Here is a 13,299-nt window from a genome sequence, read left to right as displayed (position 1 = left end):
AGGATTTCCTAGGATTTCCAAGCCATGGGTCCCTAAAAGGAAAACTTACTACAAGTCTCCTGCTCCAGGACAGGAAACCTCACTGGGAGAGTGGCTCCACCTTTTTATGCTACAGGTTTCCTGTCCATGGAGGCGGAGCCATCTCTCAGTGGTGCTGTCGTGGGGAGGGGAAAAAGTTAATACAAGCCAGTTACTGATGTATTGTGTAGGGATCGACCGATTATCGGAAGTACTGATATTATTGGGCGGTATTCAGGATTTTGTACATATACCGATAATGTGTATAAAGCGAAAGCTAGTGAGCGCTTCCATTATGGAAGCGGGCACTAGTATGCATCGGGTGCCAGGAGCGGGGAAGAAGCACTGCAAGCGCTTCCGATACTCACCCTCCCTGGTCTTCTCTGATAGGGCCCGAGCTGCACTGTTCTGACCCCGTACAGCGTCAGGACGTAGTGTGCGCACTATGACCTGATGCTGCACGCTGTCAGGTGACAGTGCAGAGCGGGCCGGAGAACACAGGGGAGCGAGATGCCGGACCCGGAGATGGAGAGAAGCCGCGGAGCAGGAGAGGTGAGGAGTTTTTTATTTTATTCATCTGAGGTCTGATAGGGGTTAATAAAGGGCTGATCTGAGGTCTGATAGGGGTTAATAAAGTCAGTGAGGAGGGGGAGATGGTGTGGAAATTGGCATTTGGCACTAGTATATTATAAATGTAAATTATAAATTGACTACCAACTAAGGGCTTTATTAATTTATCATTTAGATTTATAATATACTACTGCAGTAAGGCTTGATTGAAATCATAGTTTTCTACATAAAGACTAATTCTTGCTGGTATAACTTATAATATGCAAGTAGATGAAGATTTTTAGAATAATAACTTTTCATATTAGTTTGATTAGGTTGATTCTGCATTCATAGGTTTGTAGAAGTTAGGATTAAGGTATTTTTCTCAACTCTGTTCATGTTATAACATTTTTGCTGTGAAGAAGAGGCATGTGATCTCTGCTGAGTCAAATTCAGTTTTGAGAACTGCAAAAGTAAACCAAGCATCTGTGATAATATCTTGTAGGCAGAGAAACTGCCCAATAATCTCACAAAAACCTCTGGAAGAGCATGACATTGTGAATGAATTAATGGAATTTATTTACCAAAAAAATTAAACATATACAGCCTTTTCTACATAATTAAAAAACAAATCTTTATTTCATGATGGAATAACCTTTGGATGGTAATATATTTTCCTCAAAAAGCATTTTATATAAAAAAAAAAATCAGATTTAAATCAAAGAAATCCATTTTTTTTAAATCATTGATTTTTATTCACCCTGATATCGGTCGATCCCTAGTATTGTGATTGTCCATATTGCTTCCTTTGCTGACTTGATTCATTTTTCCATCGCATTATAAACTGCTTGTTATGACCACCACTGCAGCACAAATACAAGGTGGTCGGGATGGGAGATGCTGTGCCTGCATGCCTATGAGTGCTCTTACCGCCCTGGCCACCAGAGAGGCCGGTGCTTTTTCCTATGGTGTGCAAGCATAACCACTGCTGATGGATTGAAGGATGGTCGTAAACCCTGGATATGTGCATGTGTATAATGTGATGAAAAAATAAACCCAGCCAGCAAGGAAGGCAATATCGACATCACAATATATAAGAAAGCGCCTTGTATTAACTTTCTCTATATGATAAATGCCATTTGATGAAGTGAGAACAACCCCTTTAAGGGCCCCGAAAAGGTAATGATGAAAACTGCTGCCTGCCAAAATACACAATCTAAAGGGGTTCAATATGATAAATCACTAAAGAGAGCAATGTAGTGTACAGGCTCAGTGAGCACTCCAAAATCTAAGAAACAATATAACCCCAAATGGGGAAAGACAATTACTTAAAGGGAACCTGTCACTGGGATTTTGTGTATAGAGCTGAGGACATGGGTTGCTAGATGGCCGCTAGCACATCCGCAATACCCAGTCCCCATAGCTCTGTGTGCTTTTATTGTGTACAAAAAAAGATTTGATACATATGCAAATTAACCTGAGATGAGTCCTGTCCCTGACTCATCTCAGGGACAGGACTCATCTCGGTTAATTTGCATATGTATAAAATCGTTTTTTTTTTACACAATAAAAGCACACAGAGCTATGGGGACTGGGTATTGCGGATGTGCTAGCGGCCATCTAGCAACCCATGTCCTCAGCTCTATACACAAAATCCTGGTGACAGGTTCCCTTTAACCACCTCCGGACCGCCTAACGCAGGATTGCGTTCCGGAGGTGGCAGCGCTGCGCAGAGTCACGCATATACGCGTCATCTCGCGAGACACGAGATTTCGCTCAAAGCCGGCCCGCGCATGCGCATCGCGGGCCGGCAAAATTAAAAGAAGTATTTCGTCACCAGCCTGCCAGCAACGATCATTGGCTAGCAGGCTGGCGATTTTCAAAAAATCCAATCCAAAGTCATATAACAGATCATATTAGTAAATATGATCTGTTATATGGCTTGTCTGCTCCTGTGCTGGTCCTTTTCGTCGGTTGGATCCAGCACAGGAGCAGACTGAACTGTGAGTAGCACCAACACTACACCTTAGCCCCAGATCACCCACCTGCACCCCAATTAACCCTTTGATCACCCCTTTGATCGCCCCTGTCAATCACTAGTGAAAGGAAAAAAAGTGATCAGTGTAAACTGTCACTTTTTTTTTTTCACTGGTATTGGCTGTTAGGTTTTAGGGATAGTTTAGGCCCCTTGGTTAGGTAGTTAGCGTCAGTTAGCGCCCACCCCACCGCACCGCAATCACTTTTATTCGCTGTTTAGCGTATCGCTAATCAGCATTTGTACTTTTATAGTATCTGTAAGTGATCAAAACTGATCACGGTCAGATCTATAATAGTATTAGTGTCACTTTAGTTTGCCCTCCACCCAAAACGCAGTGTTTGCCCGATCAGGCCTGATCGGTCGCCCACACGTGCGTTCACCCACGCCCGCCCCACCGCAGTGACAAAAAATTATTATTTTTTGATCACTGCACATTCATTTTACACGCACTGCGGCGATAAAAAAATCAGTTTTGATATTTTTTATCAACCGCAGCAGCCTCCGGTACTTCGCTAGCCTCCCCTTTGTAAGACAGGTTTGCTTTTTTTCTTGGGTAGTCTCAGGGAATACCCCTAAATTTAGTAGTCCAAAATGTCAAACAGGGGGTATTCTTCTGAAGAGGCCTACAGGATTCTGACCCAGTCGGATGAGGAGTGGGAACCCTCATCTGACGAATCTAGCGGGTCAGAATATGAACCTGTGGAAAGCAGTGGCTCTCTGACCCAAAGTTCGGACGAGGAGGTGGAGGTCCCTGGCAGCACCAGGCGTACCCGGCCCCATGTCGCTAGACCACAGGTTACGCAGGATCCGCTTCAAGAGCAGCAGAGTGGGGCTGTCGCTGCCGGATCACGTGGTGAGGCATACACCAGCAGCGCAGCCCTTCCTGGACCTAGTACCAGCACTGCCGTACAACATGGTGAAGTAGCGAGCACCAGAAGGGCAGTTGAAGCTGGTACGGTGGCACGTGCAATAGTTACCCCGTCGCAGCCACCGCAAAGACAGGCCCGTAGAGCCCCTAGAGTCCCTGAGGTGCTGGCAAATCCTGATTGGCAGTCACCAACTTCAGCCGCACCAGTAGTTCCCCCTTTCACCGCCCAGTCTGGAGTTCGGGTTGAGACGGCTCAAATCGGTTCGGCCCTGGGATTTTTTGAGCTGTTCTTGACTGCGGAGCTCTTGGACTTAGTCGTGGCAGAGACCAACCAATATGCCACACAATTTATAACCGCTAACCCGGGAAGCTATTATGCCCAGCCTTTCCGGTGGAAACCAGTCCAAGTTTCCGAACTTAAAATTTTTTTGGGCCTTCTCCTCAACATGGGCCTGACAAAAAAGCATGAATTGCGGTCATATTGGTCAACGCACCCAATTCATCACATGCCCATGTTCTCTGCTGCTATGTCCAGGACACGATTTGAGACCATCCTACGTTTTCTGCATTTTAGCGACAATACCACCTCCCGTCCCAGAGGCCACCCTGCTTTTGACCGGCTCCACAAAATTCGGCCCCTCATAGACCATTTCAACCTGAAATTTGCAGATTTGTATACCCCTGAGCAAAACATCTGCGTAGACGAGTCCCTAATACATTTTACCGGGCGCCTTGGCTTCAAACAATACATCCCAAGCAAGCGTGCCCGGTATGGGGTCAAATTGTATAAGCTCTGTGAAAGGGCCACAGGCTATACCCACAAATTTCGGATCTATGAGGGAAAAGATCAGACCCTGGAGCCGGTCGGTTGCCCTGACTACCTGTGGAGCAGTGGGAAGACAGTCTGGGACTTGGTGTCACCCTTATTCGGCAAGGGGTACCATCTTTATGTGGACAATTTCTACACAAGTGTGGCCCTCTTTAGGCATTTGTTTATAGAACGGATTTGCGCCTGTGGCACCGCGCGAACTAGTCGCGTGGGCTTCCCCCAACGGCTTGTAACCACCCGTCTTGCAAGGGGGCAGAGGGCTGCCTTGTGTAACGAAGAACTGCTCGCGGTGAAATGGAGAGACAAGCGTGACGTTTACATGCTCTCCTCCATTCACGCAGACACGACAATCCAAATTGAGCGAGCAACCCGTGTCATTGAAAAGCCCCTCTGTGTCCACGACTATAATGCGCTCATGGGAGGGGTGGACTTCAATGACCAGATGTTGTCTCCGTATTTAGTTTCCCGCAGAACTAGACGCTGGTATAAGAAGGTGTCTGTATATTTAATTCAATTGGCGCTCTACAATAGTTTTGTTCTCTACAGTAAGGCTGGGAGAACAGGATCCTTCCTCAAATTCCAGGAAGAGATCATCGAGAACCTCCTTTACCCAGGAGGTTCCGTGGCCCCATCCACCAGTGTAGTTAGCCGTCTACACGAGCGACATTTCCCCAGTGTCGTTCCTGGTACCTCAACCCAACCGTCACCCCGAAAAAGATGTCGTGTCTGTAGCAGGAGTGGAATAAGGCGTGACACCCGCTATTTCTGTCCTGACTGTGCTGACCACCCTGCCCTATGCTATGGAGAGTGTTTCCGGAAGTACCACACACAGGTACACCTAGCATAGGGATCACATCTCACCAGGACAGGCACACAGGGCTATTAGGGCCCATTCACTCACAGCTGCTGCAAACCTCTCCTTTCACCTGGGATAAAGTGCATAACGTACTTCGCCACATCTTTGGGCGATTTGCGCTTTGCACATTGTCCCATGGGGAAGGAGAGGTTTGTTCTATAAAAGGTAAAAAAAACTAAACAAAAAAAAAAATACCGGTAAGTAAAAAAGTTAAATGTTCAGTTAAAAAAGTTTAAAAAAAGTTTCTATGTTCTGTTCAACAGTTAATAAAGTTATTGCTTTGCGGCCTGGTTTTTTCTTTTTTGTTTTGTTTTTTTTACCTTTCAGGTGGACCAACCGATCGACTAGCTGCAGCACTGATGTGCATTCGGACAGAAGCATTGCGCTGCTGTCAGATTACACGCAAGTCGGTGTATGCGGCGCTGCAAGACGAGATTTCTCCTCTGCAGTAAAAGATACGTTTGCCGAGGCATATGAGCTGAGGAGGTGGCGGTGTTCATATACTTTGGCAAACACTTTGTATATATAAAAAAAAAAATCCCGGCAATGATTTATTCATCCACATCGATTGATGTGAATGGAGAAATCTGGTTTGCCAGGGCATACGAGCTGAAGTGGGTATGGATGTTGGGCGGAGCTCCTATGTCCTGGCAGACGCCTTTCCCCTCCTTTTTCTTTTTTTGGCAGAGATTTTTTCATCCACATTGATCGATGCGAATGAAGAAATCTGTGCCGTTCATTTTTTTCTTTCAGCCCAGAGGCTGAACGGAAAAAAAAAATCTCATTACCCGTATGCTCAATATAAGGAGAATAGCAGAAACTCCTAATGCTGGGCATACATGTAATGATTGCGGAGACCCTCAAATGCCAGGGCAGTACAAACACCCCACAAATAACACCATTTTGGAAAGAAGACACCCCAAGGTATTCGCTGAGGGGCATATTGAGTCCATGAAAGATTGAAATTTTTGTCCCAAGTTAGCGGAAAGGGAGACTTTGTGAGAACAAAATCAAAAAAATCTATTTCCGCTAACTTGTGCCAAAATTTTTTTTTTCAATGAACTCGCCATGCCCCTCATTGAATACCTTGGGGTGTCTTCTTTCCAAAATGGGGTCACATGTGGGGTATTTATACTGCCCTGGCATTTTAGGGGCCCCAAAGCGTGAGAAGTAGTCTGGTATCCAAATGTCTAAAAATGCCCTCCTAAAAGGAATTTGGGCACCTTTGCCCACCTAGGCTGCAAAAAAGTGTCACACATGTGGTATCTCCGTATTCAGCAGAAGTTGGGGAATATGTTTTGGGGTGTCATTTTACATATACCCATGCTGGGTGAGATAAATATCTTGGTCAAATGCCAACTTTGTATAAAAAAAATGGGAAAAGTTGTCTTTTGCCAAGATATTTCTCTCACCCAGCATGGGTATATGTAAAATGACACCCCAAAACACATTCCCCACCTTCTCCTGAGTACGGAGATACCAGATGTGTGACACTTTTTTGCAGCCTAGGTGGGCAAAGGGGCCCACATTCCAAAGAGCACCTTTCGGATTTCACAGGTCATTTACCTACTTACCAGACATTAGGGCCCCTGGAAAATGCCAGGGCAGTATAACTACCCCACAAGTGACCCCATTTTGGAAAGAAGACACCCCAAGGTATTCCGTGAGGGGCATGGCAAGTTCCTAGAATTTTTTATTTTTTGTCACAAGTTAGTGGAAAATGATGATTTTTTTTTTTTTTTTTTTCATACAAAGTCTCATATTCCACTAACTTGTGACAAAAAATAAAAATTTCCATGAACTCACTATGCCCATCAGCGAATACCTTGGGGTCTCTTCTTTCCAAAATGGGGTCACTTGTGGGGTAGTTATACTGCCCTGGCATTCTAGGGGCCCAAATGTGTGGTAAGGAGTTTGAAATCAAATTCTGAAAAAAATGACCTGTCAAATCCGAAAGGTGCTCTTTGGAATATGGGCCCCTTTGCCCACCTAGGCTGAAAAAAAGTGTCACACATCTGGTATCTCCGTACTCAGGAGAAGGTGGGGAATGTGTTTTGGGGTGTCATTTTACATATACCCATGCTGGGTGAGAGAAATATCTTGGCAAAAGACAACTTTTCCCATTTTTTTATACAAAGTTGGCATTTGACCAAGATATTTATCTCACCCAGCATGGGTATATGTAAAAAGACACCCTAAAACACATTCCTCAACTTCTCCTGAGTACGGGGATACCAGATGTGTGACACTTTTTTGCAGCCTAGGTGGGCAAAGGGGCCCACATTCCAAAGAGCACCTTTTGGATTTCATAGGTCATTTTTTACTGAATTTGATTTCAAACTCCTTACCACACATTTGGGCCCCTAGAATGCCAGGGCAGTATAACTACCCCACAAGTGACCCCATTTTGGAAAGAAGAGACCCCAAGGTATTCGCTGATGGGCATAGTGAGTTCATGGAAGTTTTTATTTTTTGTCACAAGTTAGTGGAATATGAGACTTTGTATGAAAAAAAAAAAAAAAAAAAAAAATCATCATTTTCCACTAACTTGTGACAAAAAATAAAAAATTCTAGGAACTCGCCATGCCCCTCACGGAATACCTTGGGGTGTCTTCTTTCCAAAATGGGGTCACTTGTGGGGTAGTTATACTGCCCTGGCATTCTAGGGGCCCAAATGTGTGGTAAGGAGTTTGAAATCAAATTCTGAAAAAAATGACCTGTCAAATCCGAAAGGTGCTCTTTGGAATATGGGCCCCTTTGCCCATCTAGGCTGCAAAAAAGTGTCACACATCTGGTATCTCCGTACTCAGGAGAAGGTGGGGAATGTGTTTTGGGGTGTCATTTTATATATACCCATGCTGGGTGAGATAAATATCTTGGTCAAATGCCAACTTTGTATAAAAAAATGGGAAAAGTTGTCTTTTGCCAAGATATTTCTCTCACCCAGCATGGGTATATATAAAATGACACCCCAAAACACATTCCCCACCTTCTCCTGAGTACGGAGATACCAGATGTGTGACACTTTTTTGCAGCCTAGGTGGGCAAAGGGGCCCATATTCCAAAGAGCACCTTTCGGATTTGACAGGTCATTTTTTTCAGAATTTGATTTCAAACTCCTTACCACACATTTGGGCCCCTAGAATGCCAGGGCAGTATAACTACCCCACAAGTGACCCCATTTTGGAAAGAAGAGACCCCAAGGTATTTCGTGATGGGCATAGTGAGTTCATAGAAGTTTTTATTTTTTGTCACAAGTTAGTGGAATATGAGACTTTGTAAGAAAAAAAAAAAATAAAAATCATCATTTTCCGCTAACTTGTGACAAAAAATAAAAAGTTCGATGAACTCACTATGCCCATCAGCGAATACCTTAGGGTGTGTACTTTCCGAAATGGGGTCATTTGTGGGGTGTTTGTACTGTCTGGGCATTGTAGAACCTCAGGAAACATGACAGGTGCTCAGAAAGTCAGAGCTGCTTCAAAAAGCGGAAATTCACATTTTTGTACCATAGTTTGTAAACGCTATAACTTTTACCCAAACCATTTTTTTTTTACCCAAACATTTTTTTTTTATCAAAGACATGTAGAACTATAAATTTAGAGCAAAATTTCTATATGGATCTCGTTTTTTTTGCAAAATTTTACAACTGAAAGTGAAAAATGTCATTTTTTTGCAAAAAAATCGTTAAATTTCGATTAATAACAAAAAAAGTAAAAATGTCAGCAGCAATGAAATACCACCAAATGAAAGCTCTATTAGTGAGAAGAAAAGGAGGTAAAATTCATTTGGGTGGTAAGTTGCATGACCGAGCAATAAACGGTGAAAGTAGTGTAGGTCAGAAGTGTAAAAAGTGGCCTGGTCTTTCAGGGTGTTTAAGCACTGGGGGCTGAAGTGGTTAAAACATAACTTTTACTGATTATATATTAAGAAAACAAAATCACTGTGTGATGCATCAATAATAAAAATTGAGGGTCCAAGACTGGTGCCCCAACACTGGTAGAGAAGTAGAGTAAATATATCCTGCTCCACCTAGGGATAGGTGCGAGCAGTCTTACCAGAACCAATACATGTAGTGGGACCAGATTCTCCTGGAGGTATCAGCGATGGCAATTCCGGAGGATGGACATATGATGTGAACAAGTCAGGGGTATAGGACGGGGTCTGTGCAGATGGAGGAGCTCTGAACCCTATTGGGCTCTATTACGCCCTACTTGAGGGGAAGGGGTCTATTACAGTCCTACCTGTCTATACAGAGCACCCGCCCCGAAAGGGGTGACACCGTCCAGACACCTGTCCCTGCTCGGACCTAGTCCCTGGTTCTAAATGCTAATAAACACCTTATTGAGCTCCTAATGACATCCCGGCGCGGCACGTTTCTGTCGGTGTCGACTCTTCACGGGATATAATGTACAAAGTAACCACCGCAGCCAAAGGTTATTAGACTGCAGTGAAAAAAGGTCTAGAAATCAAAAGGTCTGCGAGAGGAGGCACCAGCAAAAGGAGTTGATAATCCTATGCTAATAGTTGGCTACTGATGTCCCCTATGATAATCAGAGACAGGATGCAACTCTCTAACATACCCCATCCCAATTCTAGACATCAAAGGGATTGTGACCAGAGTAGGAAGGGAAATTAGGGACTCAATTACATCAAGACACCATTTGCTAATAAGTGCAACGGTCTTTTTGGGCATCTTTATTTAGGCCTATCAGGAGAACAATAAAGCTGTCATACAGTTATCCTAATACTACCAATCTACTATTATACTAACAGGAAACATTTTTCTTTACCACAGCAGTAAACTATGGATTACCTATATATATAGTTTTATCTCTCGGTGCTGATTGCTACAGAAGGGCAATATTTCAATGGCATAGTGCTGCCAACATGAAAAAGAAAAAAAAATGTTATCTATGAATATTGAGTTAAAAAATACCCCTTTGTGACAGAAAAGCACATGGAACACTTATGCCTGGGTCCTCACAATGAAAAACAAGTTAAGTATGGAAATCCAAATTGAAATGTCTCACCTCCTGGTGGCGGTTTATTCTTAGAGGTCAAAATGACAAATCCAAAGCCTTCATTCTCCTTCCGCTGTAAGATGACATCATAAGCCTCTGCGGGTGGTTTGGGAACACTAGTCACTTCAATTCGGTTTAACCTGGGTGAGCCATTGAGGATAGTAGGAGGGTTTTGTGCGTCCTCCTCTTCTTGCTGTTTGTCTGTGAAATAAACATGAAAATATGTCATTTATGGACATACAGTAAATGTTTTATTTATTTATTTTTAGATTGTTTTTGGTGAATTTTTGTGCCCTGAACGGCATTCAGCTTGAATAAAACACACTGAGACCCCCCAAGTATTTAGCTGCTTGTCAAATGAGTGAATGCATGATATAATACTATGTGAAAAGCACACAGCCTAGTCTTCCCTCTCTTATCGTCTGCAAGGAATTAATTCCTATTCTGCCTGGCACTGTCTGCATCTACGGGAAGGTGACCATGGAGCTTTACTGTATCCTCCTATCAGTGCATCCGCTCACCGCACCATCATCATCATCATGGAAGTCACAGCAACGAGTGGTGATTACACATTCCTTCCATGCCCTGAGGAGACACAGAGGACACTAAAGCCCAATCTGACCTCATTACATTGAATGCTCATTGATTCTGGTATTGGAAATACCCCTGTGGGCTATAAGAATGCTATATATTAATACTGCAGAATGCAAGGCATTATATTACTGTTTAGCCTTTCATAAGGAAGGATAGCTCCTATAACTTCCAGGAATTGTAAAGGAGGAACTAGGGTGCCATTGTTTAAATCACGTTTTATGTTCAACATATTTTTTTAGAATTTTTGGTAATTTTTGCCATGTCACATTTTATATTTATAAAATATATACAGGGTGGGCCATTTATATGGATACACCTTAATAAAATGGGAATGGTTGGTGATATTAACTTCCTGTTTCTGGCACATTAGTATATGTGAGGGGGGAAACTTTTCAAGATGTGTGGTGACCATGGTGGCCATTTTGAAGTCGGCCATTTTGAATCCAACTTTTGCTTTTTCAATAGGAAGAGGGTCATGTGACACATCAAACTTATTGGGAATTTCACAAGAAAAACAATAGTGTGCTTGGTTTTAACGTAACTTTATTCTTTCATGAGTTATTTACAAGTTTCTGACCACTTATAAAATGTGTTCAATGTGCTGCCCATTGTGTTGGATTGTCAATGCAACCCTCTTCTCCCACTCTTCACACACTGATAGCAACACCGCAGGAAAAAAATTGCTAGCACAGGCTTCCAGTATCCGTAGTTTCAGGTGCTGCATATCTTGTATCTTCACAGCATAGACAATTGCCTTCAGATGACCCCAAAGATAAAAGTCTAAGGGGGTTCGGGAGACCTTGGGGGCCATTCAACTGGCCCACGACGACCAATCCACTTTCCAGGAAACTGTTTATCTAGGAATGCTCGGACCTGACACCCATAATGTGGTGGTGCACCATCTTGCTGGAAAAACTCAGGGAACGTGCCAGCTTCAGTGCATAAAGAGGGAAACACATCATCATGTAGCAATTTCGCATATCCAGTGGCCTTGAGGTTTCCATTGATGAAGAATGGCCCCACTATCTTTGTATCTTCACTATCTGTGAAGATACAAGATGTGCAGCACCTGAAACTACGGATACTGGAAGCCTGTGCTAGCATTTCTCCTGCGGTGTTGCTATCAGTGTGTGAAGAGTGGGAGAAGAGGGTTACATTGACAATCCAACACAATGGGCAGCACATTGAACACATTTTATAAGTGGTCAGAAACTTGTAAATAACTCATGAAAGAATAAAGTTACGTTAAAACCAAGCACACCATTGTTTTTCTTGTGAAATTCCCAATAAGTTTGATGTGTCACATGACCATCTTCCTATTGAAAAAACAAAAGTTGGATTCAAAATGTCCGACTTCAAAATGGCCGCCATGGTCACCACCCATCTTGAAAAGTTTCCCCCTCACATATACTAATGTGCCACAAACAGGAAGTTAATATCACCAACCATTACCATTTTATTAAGGTGTATTCATATAAATGGCCCACCCTGTATATTTAAAATCATGCCGTTTTCACACTACTTCCTGTTCTTATAGCTAACTTTTTAGTAGCCATCACATTATCACCAGACAGGATTACAATGGCAGATATCACCTCGGTATAGATAACACAAGATCCACCATTCACAACAGGTGGTATCAAAGCTCATCTATCCTCTCCTGACCTCTGCACAGGTCACAGAGCATGCGTAGAAAAACTCTTCTATAGAAATCAATGCGGTCAGCTTCTGTCCATTGTGTCTATGGTCCATGTGGAAATCTTCACATATTTTGGGCCGGAGCAAAATAAATTAAATATAATGATATAGAAAATGTATGGAAAATGTAAGAAAATAGATCCAAAAAAAAAAAAAAAAAAGTTTTTTTTTTCAATTAAAAAATGTTGAACCTAAAAATGTGATTTAAAGAATGGATCATTTTCTGATGACACATCCCCTTCACTTACAACATTTAATGCATCTTCTGCGCAGGCCAGTATATACTCAACAGACATTTCACACCGGTTCATATTCACAGTAAGCAAGCTAGGCCTGTGCTTTGGTATGGTTATCATTCTTGCTGTGTCTATACTGAAACATACTCTTCTTCTAAGGCCTCATGCCCCTGACCGTGTCAGTTTGGCAGTCCGCAAACTGCGGATCTGCAAAATATGTAAGCGGTCCGTGTGCATGCCACAATCTGTTGCATACCCATTGACTACAATATGTCCGTGGTCCCCGCTTTGTGGACAAGTTGAGGAACAGACACATGGATGCAGAAAGCACAAAGAAGGCATGGACACAAGAAATCAAACTATTGGCTCCTATGAACTAGCATGTTCTGGGCATGCTCTGTGACATGTAGAGGAAGAGGAGAGGGAGCGCTGAAATGTGACCGTCACCTATTAATGGTATCTGCCTCTAGATTTATAATGGAAGTCTTATCTTTCTCTGTAATGCAAATGACATGCATAGTGGGAAGTGTCATTTTTACACGAGGCACTGCACAGTAATCCAATGACAAAATTTAAGATAGTCATACGT

General features: G+C 43.0%; 1 protein-coding gene across 6 annotated transcripts in view; it reads right to left on the bottom strand.

The window, feature by feature from the left end:
• Positions 1-13,299, bottom strand: part of MAGI3 (membrane associated guanylate kinase, WW and PDZ domain containing 3) — a 345,070-nt gene that overhangs the window by 38,591 nt on the left and 293,180 nt on the right. For all 6 annotated transcript variants that reach the window (XM_040423894.1, XM_040423896.1, XM_040423898.1 and 3 more), the window contains one exon: positions 10,192-10,383. In XM_040423894.1, coding sequence (XP_040279828.1) covers positions 10,192-10,383 — 192 coding nt within the window. The remainder of the gene's footprint in view (positions 1-10,191; positions 10,384-13,299) is intronic.

The sequence above is a fragment of the Bufo bufo genome, chromosome 3 (assembly GCF_905171765.1).
Source record: "Bufo bufo chromosome 3, aBufBuf1.1, whole genome shotgun sequence".
Taxonomy (NCBI): Eukaryota; Metazoa; Chordata; class Amphibia; order Anura; family Bufonidae; genus Bufo; species Bufo bufo.
This window is presented reverse-complemented; position numbering and strand designations above follow the sequence as displayed.